Source organism: Corythoichthys intestinalis, chromosome 5, assembly GCF_030265065.1.
Source record: "Corythoichthys intestinalis isolate RoL2023-P3 chromosome 5, ASM3026506v1, whole genome shotgun sequence".
NCBI classification, from domain to species: domain Eukaryota; kingdom Metazoa; phylum Chordata; class Actinopteri; order Syngnathiformes; family Syngnathidae; genus Corythoichthys; species Corythoichthys intestinalis.
The window spans coordinates 33,199,660-33,219,628 of NC_080399.1; the positions used below are offsets into that span (position 1 = coordinate 33,199,660).

The 19,969-nt window shown below is 38.7% G+C and overlaps 1 protein-coding gene across 1 annotated transcript in view; it reads left to right on the forward strand.

The window, feature by feature from the left end:
* LOC130916260 (long-chain fatty acid transport protein 2-like) overlaps positions 1–16,815 on the forward strand; it is a 36,244-nt gene extending 19,429 nt beyond the window's left edge. The window contains exons 6-10 of the mRNA XM_057836840.1: positions 1,485–1,575; positions 5,668–5,866; positions 5,950–6,047; positions 13,340–13,470; positions 13,703–16,815. Coding sequence (XP_057692823.1) covers positions 1,485–1,575; positions 5,668–5,866; positions 5,950–6,047; positions 13,340–13,470; positions 13,703–13,879 — 696 coding nt within the window. The 3' untranslated portion in view covers positions 13,880–16,815. The remainder of the gene's footprint in view (positions 1–1,484; positions 1,576–5,667; positions 5,867–5,949; positions 6,048–13,339; positions 13,471–13,702) is intronic.
* The last annotated feature ends 3,154 nt before the right edge of the window (positions 16,816–19,969 follow it).

The following is a 19,969-nucleotide window of genomic DNA, read 5'->3' on the forward strand; positions in this document are numbered from 1 at the left end:
GTACTCTGTGCTGTACCTTGATTCTTCCATATTTTACATACTGTGTGGAAGTGTGGGGGAACACCAATCACAATCCGACAAATCTCATTAGTCACAGTACAGAAACGAGCGGTTCGCATCGTTCACAAGACTGGATTTCGGGATCACACCCATGAACTATTTCTTCAATCTAATTTACTTAAATTGCAAGACCTTGTCGATTACAACACATCTATAATTCTGTATAAAGCTTTTAACAATATGTTACTGGTAAATTTACAAACACACTTCACCAATCGAGAAAAAGCTCACAAATTAAGATTTACGGGGAGTTCACAATTCCTAAATTTAGAAACAACTCACCAAAGCTTTTGTGTGTCTGTAGTATCTGTACGTTATGGAAAAGGCTGAGTTCCCAATTTAAACAGTGTAAAAATATTCACATATTTAATTGCGCTATAAACATATGACTTGGTCAAAATATATTCAGGAAGAGTCTTAAATATATATCAGTGTTTTATGTTTTGTTAATTCTGTGTAGGTCTATTATTATTGCTGGTATGGATATGTAATATGTGTGTATTTATGGTTATACTTATTTTTTTTTCTTATCCTGTGTTTTTCTCTCTTGCTGACAGAGGAAATTACCCTTGCAGGTTCTGTTCTTCCGTTACCTTTGTCGGGGAAGAGTGTCCACTATGTAACTATCTAAAACAAAAACAGGTTGCAGGAAAATATTTTACTTATTTGCATGATAATTGGGAAGTCGGTTTTCTTGGTCCCACTCTTTCAGGCATTTTTTGATCTTGTTGTTGTTTGTTGAAAGCAGAGGAACTGTGTTTGTAAAAATGAATGTAACTGCCTGAAATGAAATTTGAGAAAAAAAACAGCTAATAAATCACTCAATTTTCACATCGTTATACTTGTTGAAAGCATGCATAACCAACCTAATTTTACTCAACAAAAGCAAAATTTGCATCTTTCCATTTACAATCACAACTTATTCATGTTGAATTCCGATGTCACCATTGCCTCAGCACGTCTTATCCGGCCCTCGTCGTTTTGAAACGTTACATAAAATAAAAGACTTAAAAGCTTTTTTTTTTTGTATGGACGCAAAAATGTCAAAATTACTATTTATTTGGCCAAAAATCAGGCAGTTGGCCGAAAATTACCTGATTACAATATTTGAATGTAAAGTTACGCTGTTGGGTGACGATACAAAATCCAACATGGCGGCTGTCACAAAACAAAGAGCTTTTTAATCCTTGACCAATCCCACTTAAGACACTCCTGCCTGCTTGTATGTACTAAGTCTTTCGTCCTGTTTCCATGTAAATTCGGCGTTAGAATGCAGCGTATGTTTATTGCAGTGATAGCCTCCATGACGCTCTGCCTGGCCCGGCCCCGTACGGGAAGCCGTGGCGCAATGTCTGTAGAAGTCTCGTCAACTGATAGTGAAGTCTATGGTTAATCTGTTAACTTCATCTATTTCCGTCTTCCAGTGGCGTTATCCATTTGCATTGATCAAGTACGATGTGGACCTGGGAGAACCTGTGAGGAATTCATCTGGTCTCTGCATCCAAGTTCCCAAAGGTGTGTCACTCCCATAGTAATGACCACAGAGCACTTCATATAAGCTAACAAGCTTATGGTATAGAACAGGGGTAGCTAACTCCGGTCCTCGAGGGCCCCTATCCAGCTTGTTTTCCATGCCTCCCTCCTTTAAAACACCTGAATCAAATGATCAGCTCATCAGTAAGCGCTGCGGGAGCCTGATAACGATCCTGATTATTTGAGTCAGGTGTGTTGGAGGAGGGAGACATGGAAAACAAGCTGGATAGGGGCCCTCGAGGACCGACATTGGCTACCCCTGGTATAGAAGGACTTTTGAGTACACTCAAAAAAATGAATCAGGCAGGTTGTAAAGTTTACCAAAAGATAGTGTGCATTTTCAGCAAGAAACCATCATGTTTCCAAGGTGAGCATGATTGAATCATGCAGTCTGTACATAAACATGAACAGTGAATCAGGAGCTTGATTAGATATTGTTTATGCAACATAATGTTAATGTGTCTTTCCAACTAATTGCAATAGTCTTGTGATTTCTCGCGAGATTTAAAAGTAGGATTGCCAACTCCCTAAAAAAGTAAGGGACACCTCATTGGTACCGTCACCACTGAATTATCATTTTGTATGTGAAAAGAGATTTTTTATTAGATGGGACTTTGAAAGGCAAAGGCCCAGCTAGTAAAATTCCTCGACTTTAATTTTTATTTCTTTCTTTCATAATCTTATGATCCACATTTTTTCGGCGCAGTGGAGACTCCAAACCGTTTGACCGACCGGCACCATTTCAATATCAGAATGACCGGAATTCCATTCATTTTAATGGCAAACATTTTCCCTTCATTTTCAATGACAGGAAAACATAGGTGGTTGTGATTTTTGACCATTTACCATTACAGCCCATTGACATTAAAGTGGCGCCTAAGTAAGTCAATACCACTGACAGCTATGTACATGCCATTGACTATCATGAATGTCGCTACTATTGATGCCAATGTACTGGATTCCATTGAGGCATATATAAATTGATGCCATTGACGGCCATTTACGTTAAAATTAGGGCTGTCAAACGATTACAATTTTTAATCGAGTTAATCACAGCTTAGAAATTAATTCATCGTAATTAATCGCAATTAAAACCATTTCTAAAATATGCCATATTTTTCTGTACATTATTGTTGGAAAGGAAAGATAAGACAAGACGGATATATACATTCAACATACTGTACATAGGTACTGTATTTGTTTATTATAACAATAAATCCACAAGATTGCATTAACATTAGTAACATTCTTTCTGTGAAAGGAATCCACGGATAGATTCTTAAAGGATAAATGTGAGTTTGTATATTGTGACTAAATATTGCCATCTAGTGTATGTGTTGAGGTTTCAGTCAATGATAATGTAGTGACAAAACTGTTCTGCCCAAATGCATGATGGGAAGTGGGTAACCATGAATGTGTGTGGCGGCTGCAAATAATACGTATATCTTCTCTGTGTTGTGTACAATGCAGGGTGTTAAGAAAAAGATTAACTCCTGTCATTCTTCCCCACGTTGCTCACCTCAATAGTTATAATTGTTGTGGAAGAGATGTCAAAGCTTTACGCAATTAAAAGCACGGTCCAAATGAATGCCTGTATCCACTCCCCTCACCTGTCACTGCCTCTTAGCTCTGTATATACGTAGAACGTCGCCATTGTAGTCTGTTTGCGGCAATGCGTGAGTGGGTCGTTCCATGCATCCGTTAAATATTTTAACATGATTCATTTTAAAAAATTAATTACCGCCCGTTAACGCGATAAATTTGACAGCCCTAGTTGTGCCTTATGTTGGCTCAACGTGTGCTTTATGTTAAAAGAACTCAATTGCTAAATACTGAAGGAAAGCAATTTAATCAAATTATGTATTTCTTTAATGTCGGTTCAACATGTATTTTGGGGTGAACATGAGTGCCTTATGTTGGCTCAACAAGAGTGCTTTATGTTCGCGCAACATGAGTGCCTAATATTGGCTAGACATGCGTGCTTTATGTTAAAAGGACACAATTGCTAAATGCTGAAGGAAAGCAATATTATCAGGTGCAAATTCTTTCCATAATTTTTTTATGTCAGTTCAACACCTCATTTTTTTGAGTGATAGGCCACACCAAAACCTTTATATTGTGTTTGTTTGTTTTAAAACCAAGGCCATAGGTTTGGTCTCAACATTGGTAGGGACGATATAACAACATAACCTGCATGTACACTTTTTGCTGGGGACGGGGCATTAATAAGACCAAACAGATTGGGTGAACGGGGTTCAGGGATACATTTCTCACGAATATCAACCTAATTAATTGATAGGCAAAATGATCAATGCAAATTAAATCTGAATTGATTCAAACTAACTTTCATGTGTACTGGTTCAAGTGATAAACTGTTCGTTTCCAATATTTGTTTTCAAAAACTACTCAAGAAACATTTTTAAAACTTCCAGAATAAATGTCTGGATCTTATTAGCAAATTTAAATTGGACATAATTTAAATTATATTAGCATACACAACAATTACAAAGGTGTTAATAATCCCTTAACGCTCTCTCTCGCTCTCTCTCTCTCTCTCTCTCTCTCTCTCTCTCTTCCGGCAGAGTTCACTGCATTACATACAGTTTAATTAATGATAACAGTAGAAAACACATACAGCAGGACACCTCTCTAAGCAGCTTCGGACTCGAGTTTTGCGAGTTTACAAGTTCACACAGTTTAATTTAACTCTGATGCAGGTTCGACTTTCAGTAGCAAAATTAGTGGTGTTTCCCACCTCAATAACATTGACGTCTTTTTACGTTACATACAGTGGCTGCAGCTGGCCGAAACAAAACTTCGGAGGCATGTTGTGGGCATGTTGTATATCTGTGTCGGAGCTGGCTACGTGTGCATGTGTGTGTGTGTGTGTGGGGGGGGAGGGCATGAGGTCAAGTCATCAGCCAATCAAATGTGCGTTTGAGGAAAAAAAATAGACGGACACATTCAGCAAGTGAAAGGGGGTAAATGTAAGTCTGAACATAATGAAAATAATTCACATAATAATGGTAGGGTCAATTCTATCTTTACAACATATGGGAAGACAATCTAAATGACCTATATTACTAAACTCGTTATACAGGGTGATTCATAAAGAATGTGCCAAAATCATCACACATTGATTCATTTTAAAATCATTGAAATAGACTGAATAAAAATTAATTCATTAATTAATAATTTAATAAGAATTAAAAGTCTTCTTAACAAGTAAGTAATTTTAACAAATTAAAAGTCATTTCGGCTTGATGTTGTCCATGCTGCTGGTGGTGGTCACATTGAGCACTCGTAAAGCATTAAATAAAAACTTAAAAGTTATATACAATACTTGTATCCAGCTAGTTATTAATGATTTTTTTATTGTAATTTTTTTTTTTTAAATATACCACAATGGTTTTGGCACATTCTTTTTAAATCACTGTATATAATGCATATAAGGCTTTTTAAAAGTTGGTGGGGACAATAATCATTCTGAAAAGTTGGTCCTATTATGTCCCTACTGTCCCTATGCAAACCTACGCCCTTGTTTAAAACATTCTGTAGATTAAATCTCCTTCCTTTCATGTGTCATGATTTAAAGCTTTCTTTTTCCAATTGTCAACATATTTTCACGGGGAAAACTCAAGTGATTAAGAGCGTGATTGGAGTGAATTGTCTATAAGGGACACACCTGTATTTGTTTATGATGTCTGCCTCCAAAATTTTTCCACACAGTGAACACATTGGTTTTTACTCGTCCCCTACCGTAGTCACAGTGAAGCCAAGCACAAGATAATCTTTCATATTTCCTTAACTTTTGGGTGAATTTTATTCGTCTCATTATCTTCACATCTTTTTCTCCCTCTTGGTATTTCTGTTAAAAAAGCATTCATGTAACTGCCTCTTTGGGTTTGTTCACTGTACTTCAAATCTCCCGCTCTGTGCACAGTGCAGTCAACACTACGCGTAGTGCTAATACGAAGTGTGCACACTTGGTGTGCACTTTATTCTAGTACGGCATAAAACAAGCCAGTGCCACATGCGATGATCCACTACTAGCCTTTCTCCTTTTTTCTCTAGGTGAGCCTGGCCTTCTTGTTTCCGAGATAACTGCGAGGGCTCCATTCTTGGGCTACGCCAGAAACCTGCAGCAGACTGAGAAGAAGAAACTGCACGATGTCGTCAAGAAAGGTGACGTCTATTTCAACACGGGTGACTTGATGCTCATCGACAAAGACGACTTTATTTACTTTCAAGACCGGATCGGTGATACCTTCAGGTATGTTTCGACCTTCCTTCATCAGAACTGAATTTTTTGTTTGTTTGTTTGTTTTGTTGAATTTAGTTTTTTTTAAACATCAGATGGAAAGGAGAGAACGTGTCCACTAATGAAGTGGCTGATGTCATCACTCAGGCAGACTGCATCACTGAGGCAACTGTGTATGGTGTGGAAGTGCCAGGTGATTGTGCAAAACTCGCATGCAGTCGCCCTTATTATTTACGGCCGCAAGGGGGCGGTGTTTCATGCATGTAATCGTGTGTTAGCTTTACCATTGTATTTTGTACACTCATAGAGCGTTACTTGTTGTTCATGAACCCAAATTTTCAGTTAATTTTTTGAGCAAATGATAACTGCTAGACCTTCCAGTTCAAGTGGATTGGACGTCCGTTGCCAAGTCAATGAGTCCATCCAAGTTTGTGTCTGGTTCACTTAGCTGAGGACATTGTTCGGGTCCTCACCTTTCACCTAAATGCGGTGAAGGCCGCGTGTGACTGAACTGTGTCATTCAGGCGTCACCTCCAATGTTTGCTTTCTCTTTTATTTCTTTCACATGAACTGTGATGCACATTAAATGGAATGAATGTAAAGTTCAGCGATGTTAAAGGTGACCTTATCTGCATGCCGAGTAAATAACTACTGTATACGATGAATGATAGCGTACTTGATGTACTAATTCCAAAGATGTTTGTAGTTGCTTCTTTTTAAAGTAGTTTGTGTCCACCGCTGATCGTCTTCCTCGTTCTTTTCACGCTTAAACCTTGACAGGAATGCTTTTTATATTTTAAATCTACAATGACAAAACTTATGGGCGAGAGAGCTAGTATCAGAAGATGAATGCGACAATTATTGATGACATTGGAGATTAAGAATGTGGTGGTAAGAATAGGGGAGAACGAGGTTGTCACTGTTTTTAATCATTCATGAATATGTTTTCATCAACACAATCATGGAATAGAGATTTATTTATTACAGGCTAACTTAATATTTTGGTTTGGATTTAAAAATCTTTTTTATTTTAAAACTCTTAAAACTTTAACATTTATTTATTATCAATCAATGACATCCCTTTTTTTTTTTTTGACAAACAGCCCCATTGTGGGGTTGGTAGTCACTTGTTATTTAACTGAATTTTTTTTTCATCTACTGAATGAAATTCAAGTGCTTTTTTTACATAAAATAATTCAATCTATCAGTAACATAAAAAAAAAAAAAAACATTATAAAGTTACCCTTAAATTTGAACAGGTTTTCAATGTTGCTTAATAGGACAACACATGTACAGTGGGGCAAATAAGTATTTAGTCAACCACCAATTCTGCAAGTTCTCCTACTTGAAAAAAATTGAGAGGCCTGTAATTGTCAACATGGGTAAACCTCAACCATGAGAGACCGAATGTGGGGGGGGGGAAAAACAGAAAATCACATTGTTTGATTTTTAAAGAATTTATTTCCAAATTAGAGTGGAAAATAAGTATTTGGTCATCTACAAACAAGCAAGATTTCTGGCTGTCAAAAAGGTGTAACTTCTTCTAACGAGGTCTAACGAGGCTCTACTCGTTACCTGTATTAATGGCACCTGTTTTAACTCATTATTGGTATAAAAGACACCTGTCCACAAACTCAGTCAGTCACACTCCAAACTCCACTATGGCCAAGACCAAAGAGCTGTCGAAGGACACTAGAGACAAAATTGTAGACCTGCACCAGGCTGGGAAGACTGAATCTGCAATAGGTAAAACGCTTGGTGTAAAGAAATCAACTGTGGGAGAAATTATTAGAAAATGGAAGACATACAAGACAACTGATAATCTCCCTTGATCTGGGGCTCCATGCAAGATCTCACCCCATGGCGTCAAAATGATAACAAGAACGGTGAGCAAAAATCCTAGAACCACATGGGGGGGGGGGACCTAGTGAATGACCTAAAGCAGGGGTGTCCAAACTTTTTGCAAAGGGGGCCAGATTTGGTGTGGAAAAAATGTGGGGGGCCGACCTTGGCTGACGTCCTATACGTAGAACAATATATTTAAGGAAATTTCAGCAAGCCATTTTTTGTGTCACATTTGCTGTATTATTTTTTTAAATTAATAATTTCAACAATCTAGCAACTAGCCTTTGTGGCGTTCTCTTTTACTCTCCGGCTCATGCGAAATACTGCTGCTGTGGATTTATTCTAGCTTCAAGTTGCTTCAAATTCTCGCTGCGTATCATTCCTGGAATCTTGTCGTACACGTCAGCGTTTGTTTGGTAATATCGCCTCACATTGAACTCTTTAAAAACAGCAACTGTCTCTTTGCAAATGAGGCAGACACAGTTGTTGCCTATTTTAGTGAAGTAATAGTCCAATTTCCACCCATCCTTGAAGCATCGGTCGTCGCAGTCAACTTTCTTTTTTTTTTTGTTCATAGTCGGCATTTTAGAAAATTGGAAGTAAGGGGTCACATGGGGTAATGTTGCTTAGAGTGCTGCTGCCTTTTAGTTGGTAAATGAGGAGCAGCATTTAGTGTGTAAGCTACTTCATATGCTGGTAGCAGTACAGCTGACCAATTTATTAAGTCTGTGTGCGAGCCAGACGTTACTGATTTTATGACAGAGGCTGGGGGCCGGATGAAATTTGACTACGGGCCGCATTTGGCCCCCGGGCCGGACTTTGGACATGTCTGACCTAAAGAGAGCTGGGACCACAGTAACAAAGGCTACTATCAGTAACACAATGCGCCGCCAGAGGCTCAAATCCTGCACTGCCAGACGTGTCCTCCTGCTGAAGAAAGTACACGTCCAGGCCCGTCTGCGGTTCGCTAGAGAGCATTTGGATGATCCAGAAGAGGACTGGGAGAATGTGTTATGGTCAGATGAAACCAAAATAGAACTTTTTGGTAGAAACACAGGTTCTCGTGTTTGGAGGAGAATGAATACTGAATTGCATCCGAAGAACACCATACCCACTGTGAAGCATGGGGGTGGAAACATCATGCTTTGGGGCTGTTTTTCTGCAAAGGGACCAGGATGACTGATCTGTGTAAAGGAAAGAATGAATGGGACCATGTATCGAGAGATTTTGAGTGAAAATCCTCCTGGAGTAGCCTAGCCAGTCTCCAGATCTCAACCCCATAGAAAATCTGTGGAGGGAGTTGAAGGTCCGTGTTGGCCAACGACAGCCCCAAAACATCACTGCTCTAGAGGAGATCTGCATGGAGGAATGGGCCAAAATACCAGCAACAGTGTGTGAAAAGCTTGTGAAGAGTTACAGAAAATGTTTGGCCTCCGTTATTGCCAACAAAGGGTACATAACGAAGTATTGAGATGAACTTTTGGTATTGACCAAATACTTATTCTCCACCATGATTTGCAAATAAATTCTTTAAAATTCAAACAATATGATTTTCAGTTTTTTTTTCCACATTCTGTCTCTCATGGTTGAGATTTACCCATGTTGACAATTACAGGTCTCTCTAATATTTTCAAGTGGGAGAACTTGCACAATTAGTGGTTGACTAAATACTTATTTGCCCCACTGTATTTTTCAGGTGATTGCATAAAATAATGATCTCGTTTAATGGTAACACATTCATAATTAGAAACTTTTTTAAAAATCCCCTAAAAAGAAGAGTTAAGAACTTAAAATTTGTAACTAGACTGTAAAAAAGTCATTGCCTGTTACCTCAAAGTGATGTGACACTCTACAGTTATGCTGCATTCAGACCGGCTGCATTTTGTTGCGTGACAATGCGTCACTCGCCCTACGCCCGTTAACACAAGCCTTACTGTCACCAAAACCTGAACTCTACGTATCTCGAACACCTTCCGGTTCACGTAATGTAACTAAAAGTAATATAGGGACTTTACCTTTTAATTTTATGACTTTGTCCCCTAATATATTATGCCAAAAGTAGTTTTGTGTTGATACAGATCTGTTGCAGAAAGATCATCTTAGCCATCTTGTCTATGGCGCAAAAAATCAACACGGGACATCGCAGGGCGGGGCCCGTCTGGTCAAACTGGCGACATCGGATCTGGCTTGACGGGTTTCACCATTCATGAGGCCGACTGTCGCCCTTCCAATGCGATTACATTGACTTTGAATGGGAATCCATCGCACGACGAGAGAAAAAGTGGCCGGTCTGATCGCAGCATAACGACAGTGTAGTTTATTTATTGGTGCAGTTCTAAACATTTCAATACTGATATTGCATAGCATTGCCCTCTAATGTTGGAGTTATCGCAAGTGTGACAGCCAATCCGTGTGATAATTTCTAGTGTTGTTAATAAAGGCGTTAGATAACAGCGTTACTAATGGTGTTATTTTTGTCAGTAGTGAGTAATCTAATTACTTTTCCGGTCTTTGCAACGCCGCTACCATTACTGACGATCAGTGTTGGGAATAACGCCATTGTAAATAACACCAATACATAACGGCGTTATTTTTTTCAGTAACGGGGTAATCAAACTAATTATTTTTTTCCGCCGTTACCGTTACTGACGGTCAAAAGCGGTGCGTTGCTTGCTTTGAATAAATTGAAGAAACTACCAGCCGTAGCGAGTCTACTCTGCTCTGTTTATTTGTCATCCAAGACTTGGGGTGCGTTCAGGTTCATGGCAATGAAAATAGTAAACACACATAGCCTACCTTTGCAAGAACGATGGAGTTGCCGTTTGATACGGTCATAATGTGCAGGTCCTGTACCCATCCGCAGCAAAACTGTTCGTAGCTTTGTAGCGATTTGTAATTTTTGGAATCACTGATGAGTTTAGTCACATACACCAAACAATAACTACAGCAGAATGTCCATTTCGCGTAATTGTGGAAGCCCGTCAACATCTTTACTCCATTTGTTTTTGGCTTGCTCGTAAGGGTAAACATTGTTCACATCCTTAAGTTTGATCACATATCTGTTCATCGCCTTAGTAACGAGTTTGTCTCTTTCTCGAACTGGCAAGTTAAAGTTTAATGTCACGCGAGCCGGACCTGCTTCCAATATGGCTGCGTTGTTGTCAAATCTCACGTGATCCCCCATTCTGTGACGTAAACGTTCGAGTCTAATAGCGCACGTACTTCAGAGCCGGTGTTTTCACACACAAACCGGAACAGCGCGTGCGGCAAACACATACACTCAAAATACCGTAATTTTCGGACTATAAGCCACTACTTTTGTCCTTCATTTTGATACCTGTGCCTTATAGTCCAGTGCGGCTTATATGTTGATTTATTTAAGTTAATAGGTAACACTTTATGTGACAGCGGCATCATAAGACTGTCATAAGACAGTCATAATTATGACATGATACTATCATGAGCATTACTGAATGCTTATGTTATTAAGTATTATCCGGGAAATTATGTCACTAGCTTCATTTATTTCCAGCTTGAATTTTTACATCCATTCAAAAGTGAAATCTTTTGCCGGATAACACTAAATGACATCTGTTATAAGCATTCATTAATGCTCAGGACAGTGTCATGTCAATAATTATGATTGTCTAATGACAGTCTTATGTCGCCCCTGTCACATAACGTGTTAGCAAATACCATAACTAACAATTGATGAAACAACTGGAACAGTAACTGAAGAAATAATTAGCACAGAACATGAATTTTGATTAAAAATTACATCTGTACAATGCAATGCATGCTAGGAGGCATGTTGGATGACAACAGTGTTTACAGCAGGTGGCAGCAGAGGTTGCCTGTCTCCTCCAAGGGAGCAAAGATGGCCAAATGAAGCTTCTTGAAGCAATAAAGCTTTGCAGCCAAGTGGTTCAAAGCTTCATGGTGGTTCATTTCGTCTTATGATAGTCGTATGATGCCGCTGTCAAATTAAGTGTGACTGGTTACTATCTTTTGGTGTAAATATCCCATAAAACAGTGAGGATAGCTGCGGCTTATCGTCCAGTGCGGCTTATCTATGAACAAATGCCGTTTTCGGGCCAAATTTGGTGGGCTGTGGCTTATAGTCAGGTGCGCCTTATAGTGCGAAAATTAGGGTAGATGCAGAGGCATATGATGGCAGAGCATTCAGAGGAAAATTTGTCCTTTACAGGGTGGAGATATAAACACTATTCCGAGTTGGTCGAAATTAAAGGAAAGAATGTGCATGTAAAGTGTAATTTATGTCCCGGGGCAAAGCTTTTGTCGACATCTGTGGTAAGGAATTCAAATCAGTTTATTTTTGTTGCACTTCAATTGTAGGATAAATCTGTTGCTGGTGAGGTGCAATAAATATTACAAGGTTCTATAACACAACTACCTGTCTGTTCTTCTCTATTCAACTGACTCGAATACTGCTCAGAAAATTTCAAAATTCTTTGACATACAACAACTTCTTTTGAAAGTAACGGAAATAGTAACTTTCCCTGGCAACTAGTTACTTATACTATAGAGTAATTCAGTTACTAACTCAGTTACTTTTAGGAAGAAGTAGTGAGTAACTATAACTAATTACTTTTTTAAAGTCACGTGCCCAACACTGCTGATGATGTGAAGGCGTGCGTTACTACAATTTGGTTGAATGACAAGAGATGTCTGAGAGACACGGAGAGAGCAGAGCGGGAGACGGGAGGAGGGAAGAGAGTTGTGACACCATTGGAAACGCGATGCCAATAAGCTCGGAGCATTAGCATAGCATTTGCATTCTCGCTAGCATTAGCATTTAGCATGGCAAGCGTCATCTTAAACTCTCGGGCAACTTTTTTTTTTTACATTCAGTTTGTGGCATTCAGGTGGGTACAATTAATTGAAAATAAAGGACTGTTTTCCTTTCCAGTATGCATTATGTTTACAAAGTGGGCGTTGTCCTTGTAGATGCTCAAGTATAGAAATGTTTTTTTCGAACTCTAACCAAAAATAGTCTCTTGCCCTAAAATTTTCTTGAATGACATATCCATAAACCTTGTGTGATTTAAAAAAAATAAATAAATAAAACAGCGAGAGCAAAGTTAGAAGAGGGAAGAGATTCGGAGCTTCACCTGCATATTGAAAAAATGTAAGGGGTGTTAAGTCACGGTTCAGTGCGTACCACGGTACGGGGGTCACGGTTTGGTCCGGGTTCAGTAAAACAGGAAAATCAAAAGGCTTTTTTTCTCACAGCATTTCATAGTTAAAGTTTGGATATACTATTACACTCTTATATAGGAGAAATTTAAGAAAATGTAAAAAGGGTGACCTATGTTTTTTTTGGAATGAAAAGGAGTTCAATTCAATCAGTTGATATAAATATATTCAATGTGAAAGACATAGAATGGATCATGTAATAACGTGTAGAACATGAAAAGTAAAGTCAGTTACTTTGCCGAGTAACTTATTACTCTTACATTGAGGTAACTGATTTACTGACTAAATTACTTTTTGGGAGAGGTAATTTGTACTGGAACTAATCACCTTTTTTAAAGTGAGATTAACAACACTGGTGATAACCAGCCATGTTCGCCACTACTTATAGTCATTCACTTTTTCCTGCTTTTTTTCTGTTAACAGGCAACGAGGGGCGAGTGGGAATGGCGGCAGTAGCCCTAAAGGACGGGTATACGTTTGATTCTGTAGGCATCTTCAAGCACCTCGAAAGCTTCCTGCCACCTTACGCCAGACCACGCTTTATAAGGATTCAGGTACTTTAAACCTCTCAGTGTTATTGAAGATGATACACATCCAATCATGTGGCTTTTTGTATCCTTTTGCTGTGAATTTATCACTGTTAGAGTTCAAATCCATTTAAACTGGGAGGACTGGCCCTCCCAATTCAAATGAATTGGACGTCTATCACTGTCAATGGCAGCCAAAGAATGAATCTTCTCGTTGCTAAATGAGATGTGTTTGCAAATTTGATTGAATTTGTTGCAGGGCTCTTTGGATGTCACGGGAACGTTCAAGCTTGTGAAGTCCAGGCTGGTTAAGGAGGGTTTTGACCCCTCTTCCATAACGGAACCACTCTATTTTATGGATGACAAGGAAAAGAAATATGTCCCACTTACCATGGAGATCATCCATGGAGTTACATCAGGCAATATTAAAATTTGACTTTTGTTACATGCTGGCTTTGTAGAAAATAAGACCTATTTTTTCAGATTTTATATTGAATCATTATAATAGAATGAAACTGGGCAACAATTTGAAAAAAAAAGTTTTGTTCTTAGGTCTGACTAGTCTTTTGAACTCATTTTTAGCTGCGGAATCTAAAACTGATCTCAGCTGGTCTCTACCACGTCAAGTTCTTTTCTTCACAGCTTATCTATTTACAATGTTGCTACTACATGCACACAATTATAGCTAGATCTTTTGATTAAAAAAAAAAAAAAAACTAGTGCTAAATCAAAATTGCAGTCATGCCGGCTGCTTACCTTCTTTTTATGGCTAGATTGAAACAAAAGCGGTTGTGCAACATCTGTAAACGGGGGTTTCCAGGGTAAAACGGACAAATTAAAAATAGTTCGGGGGCTTAATGCGCCATGAATCTGCTACGGCAGTATATAGACCCTACTCACCAACGTCACAGAATGACGTGTCGCTGTATCCGGCCGCCATATTGTCCGTCATTGTTTATCCGTATTCTCAATGGTTTCAATTTGTCGTGCAATTTATAGTGCAATTCATGGAAGATCCGGTGCCTTCAGACACTGTAAACTCATTGGATGCGTTGCATAAAAGGCGTTATGTGGAAAAGCTTCAGTCTATCCATTCGCCAGATCCATATTTGATGCCTAAATCGATATTTTTCGACCCGCTGTCTTCGCCCTCTCTGCCTGACATCTGCTACCCTGATATGTATAACTATCTTGTCCACGCAAAATCAGCCTATTCTCACGAAAGTTTGAAAAACTTTAAGAGCAGCACCCTATGCAACATTAACCCGTGTGACCCTTTACTTCCAATTTTCTAAAATGGCGACAATCAATCAAAAAAAAAAAAAAGTTGACTGCGATGGCCGATGCTTCAAGGATACGTGGATATTGGACTATTTCTTCAATAAAACACGCAACAACTGTGTCTGCCTCATTTGCAAAGAGACAGTCGCTGTTTTCAAAGAGTTCCATGTGACGTGATAATGATATTACCGAACAAGACACGCTGACATGTACGACAACATTACAAGGAAGATACGCAGCGAGAAATTATAGCAACTTGAAGCTAGTTTAATTTCACAGCAGCAGTATTTTGCAAGAGCCCGAGTGTCGAAAGAGAACGCCACAAAGACGAGACTGTTGAAATTATGAATTTAAAAAAATAATAAAGCAAATGTGACACACAGAAGGGCTTGCTAAAATTTGTTTAAATATATTGTTTTATGTAAATCAGCCAAGGTAGCCCCCCGCATTTTTACCACACCAAATCTGGCCCCCTTTGCAAAAGGTTTGGACACACCTGTTTAACTGATGATCCGTAGACGAGACCAGCTTCTTTCACTTGGTACCAGCTAAATATTATTCAAAATGTAATGATGGTGGAAGAAATAAGCATCTTGAATTTGAAACTGTATGTTGTCGGCGATTAGCCTCGCACTGATCTTAATTGTGGTTGTCAGCCCAAAAGCCTCTAAATATATATTAAATGCATCTTACCAGATATAAAATAACTACTACATAATTTGTGGTAATCGTTTGGAGCCCAGTTTTCTCGTCGAATTGCAGCAGTCCATCTTGCTCTCCTCTCCGGGTCTCTCGGAATACGGTAGAACTTCAAGTCTCTCCGTCTATCTTCTCTGTTATTGCAACCAACCGCCACACACGCCTTCACCATTTTGATTATTAATGTTAACGAGCAGAAAAACACGCCATAATAGGAGGAATTTACGTAGCGGTAATGCGTCAACACGACGAGTTGACGGACAATATGGCACGGAGGCGTGGTTGTGACGTCATGTGAGTAGGGTCTATAGACATATTGTTCTAACAAACACAACAGTTATTTTGGCTTAAAATACTGCAGTTTATTTTAAAGAGGTGTGCAAGACCAGAAACTGCTTTTTCAGCCTTGTCTTTTTGATTATTATTTTTAATGAAAAATGGTGATCCTATAGTAAAAAAAAAAAAAAAAAAACTTGCTGTGGAAGATCATTACATTACATTACATATCATTAGAAATAATCTTTCTGTTCCGCACCCAACTGTTGGTCACCAACAGCTGTCAGACTTAAAAATAAGATATTGTTCTCCAATGTATTTGGTAACAATCAGTATATGTGATAAACTTCTCAGCTATGTCATTGTTTATAATGCCAAATATCATGCTTAGTTGAATTTTCTTTATGATGATTTTGCAATAATCTTCTGTTTTGCATCACTATTAGATACATAAATGGATGTAGTTGTCACATGGTAGTGAGATTTGAAAGACTCGAGTAAAGCCTATGTGAATACTAATTAGATCCCCTTCCTGGTTTTAAGTGTAGCCCTGTAGAGCTAGTTGGTCATTTAAAATGAGACTGTACTCTACAAGTCAAATGTTTTAGAGACTGTTCACAATTCAGTAGGATGAGAAATTGCTTCCAACCTTTTGACCAGCAGTGAATAATATTTAATATCACATAAAGTACAAAAAAAAAGAAGTCTCCAGTTGTACTTAGGTGTAAATGTGAATTTGAATACATGCTTTCGACCATTATTATTGCTCTTATTTTACAGTACAGAAAAAGTTATCTATGTTAGTCCGCTGCTGTCAAATTGGTGAACAACTAGAGGATATTTTCTACATTTATGCATTTGCTTTGCAACACATTACTACCACTATTTTTACTTAATTACTGTATAGAAGCAATGAATTTTGAAAGAAAATGCAATATAACAGAAGTTGTTCCGGCTTCATATCAGTCTAATGTAACAAAATCATAAAAACTTTAAATAAAATCATTTTTTCATCTGAGATTTGGATAATATGTATCATTATTCAACTTTATACTGTGTCCATGAACTGTCTATTAAAAGGTCCTAATAAATGGTCACCATGTCAAAAATTGAAAATGGCTGTGCTATTGTAATTTTAACACGTCGAAAACGAATTTGGCACTCAGAACTTGCTGTCTTTTACTATTTTATAGTTATTCCATCCAAACATTGCATCGTGAACGCCCGCTTTTTTTCCCACAGCAATTCTGGGTTTGAAGTTTCAAACCACATGGAATTGTGTCAAAAATATAGTCTTTTGTCACTTTAACGTTTTTATCTTGTTTCAGGTTAGTTGGCGTCACTATTTTATTTCATAAAGTTATTTTCATGGACATTTTCTATTTGCTTTTGGAGGTAATGACACAGTAATTTGCAATCCCTCATAGTAAATCCTCAACAATATTACCACTATACCTTTGTTTTTTTACTCATTGAACAGACATTGGTGATGCTAAACAAAGCTGAGATTCTCTAAAATGAAATTTTTTACATTTAAATTTTAATGCAGTAAAACTGAGGAAACAATGAAGAACACTGCGACTATTCAAAGTGATCATCAATCAATCGATTCAAGCCTGTCTACTGCTGTAAATAAAGAATTCAGCTATGTGTGGTCACAAGAAATAAAAAACAAAAACTTTTTCAGCGCAAAATACACACGGAACACAATTTTTTTGTCAATTTGTTTCAGTTTACTTTTCGAATTTCAATTTTTTTCTAATTTTATATTATTTTCAAATCGTTTATATCTATAATACAGTGTTTTTCAACCTTTTCTGAATCACGGCAAGTTTTCACATTGGAAAAAATCTTGCGGCACACCACAAACCAAAAATGTTCCAAAATTACTTTTTGTACGTTATATCTAATCATAAAATAATTTCTCAATATTTATACTAACACAATGTGAAACTTGAGCCTGTTTAGATGAACACAAAGCCGATATCCTGGCAGGAATTGAAGAAAGACACACATGAAGCTCTTCTTCCAAAACTCTCAGTCTCTCTCTGTTTTAGTGTTTTACAGCAGTTTGGCTTATAAAGCTCAGAATTATCAGAAAAGGGGAAGTTTTGGAATGTCTTTAACCGCATCAGGGCCGAGCATCTCGCTGACCATGGCTTTGCGGGCAGGTAGTATTTAGGCTTGCCACCTGTCCCTTGAAATACGGAATCGTTCCGTAATTGGGAATTAAAAGTTGCATTCCGTATCGAACCAATACGGAACGCAGTTTTTTCCGTATTTCACAATTGTCCCATGGGGCGACCCCGCGCGACCCGCAACTCCGGCGTCGGGGTGGGGTTGGGCGGCGGTGCGCCCAGCCTATGCACGTCTGTCACACACAAACACATACCTGCGCTAATGAGTGAACACTGAGCCAACAATAATGAACAAAAAGGGCAGGCGATATCAAAGACAGCAAGATGGTTATCTGCCTGCCCGCTGCTGTCTGCCCAGCACTGCGCGCCACTTCCGGGTTCATTGCCTAGTTACCTCGCTCGCTCTGCTCAATGCACCGCCCCACGCGTTTTCAAAACAAAGGTGTCTCCAAAAGCAGACGCCCAGGAGTCAGGACACCCCACCTTATCCTCAAAAGAGGAAACGTCTCCAAAAAATGGAGTGGCTCGATATTCACTGATTATGATTATAAAGCGAACTGCAAGGCAGGCAGGAAAGCTTTTGCAGTGTCTCACGGAGGTGTAAAACAGCATGCTGCAGGGGACCTCCACAAACGGAATATAAGATCCCAGAAGAGCCTTCATCACAATTCTTTGTACCTGAAACATCCCCTGAGCTTGATTTGGTATGTTATTATGCTCTTGTATATGGATAACATATAGGCTATATTTATATTTACCTTCATACATCTTGCATTGATAGGAGCATAGCTAGGCTATTTCAGTTGCTACTATAGTTGATTATTTTCAGGAATGTTAATTTTTTTTTAAAACATGCATTCATTATCAATCAATATGGAATGGATTTATGAACCCATAAAGAACATCTTATTTTGTTATGCTAACTAATGCTCCTCATTTGGAATTATTCCTAATAGATTAACAGCAAATAAACACCGAATAACTAGTCCTGCTGCGAATATATACTATCTATTGATTGATTAATTGTGATACCAAAATTAAAGCAATAACTTGACATCATCGCACGCCTACCTTCTAAATTACTGCAGCTGAGGTGACACAGGTTTACTACACAGTAAAACGTGGCCAGAGCTACAATAGTGTTGACTGTGGACACAGACTCAATCAGAAGATTTTTATGTGATTCCAAAATGGTGAAGAAAATGACTTTGGGGAGAACAAAGCAAGAGGCATTGTTGAAACAAGTCCTGTGTTCAAAGGCAGTGGGTGATGTGATCAAGATCTTAACGTCACTCATCCCATTCTCCATACAGACCGATGCCTCGAATAAATTGAGCAGGAAGATGTTTCCCCTTGCTGTCCAGTGGCCTATACTACGAACCGAGTTCAACCTCCCCAGAAGTAATCCAGTTTACCATCGGGTAACCGGAGTTGACAAAACCTGGTTGTCTAGTTTGTGGTCAATCGGTACTACGACGCTGATTATGAAGTTGATTAGTCGAACCTGTGTCAACCCAGTCAGAGTTACTGCGCGTTCACATAAAAGGGGGCGGTGACCAGAGTCAAACACTACTTGTGACAATGGCACGGGCACCTTACTTCACGGAGGAGGAATGCGCGATGATCATGCGGAATTATGAGGAATTAAAATCCACCCTCACCGCGAAATCCAACACCGCTTCGGCGAGTAGAGCGCAACGGGTCTGTTGACAGCGAATTTACAGATCGTGTGATTTGTGAATGCGTCAATATGCCAGTTTACTTATGTCCATGAAAAGAAATAAAGCCTGCTGTCAGGACAATAAAATAAGATTTGGTACATTAACAGTAAGAAATAATTGTCACGCATCACCACACGAAACAGGATGATTGTATGTTTAGTCCCCTTGACTGTACGAATACGTATGTTCTTTTTTTTTTAGTTTGGGCCTAAAAAATCCAGCCCGACCCGACCCGAGTCCGATCAATAAACTTGATTTGCAGGCCCGAGCCCGACAAAAAAAAAAAAATTATATTTGTGAGGACTCAGGAGAAGAAGGAAATGCGGGGATGCCATGCGTTGTTGCGTAAATAAAAGCCCGTCTTTTGTAACGATTTTTCACAGTTAAACAAGACTGTAAGATGCATATTCA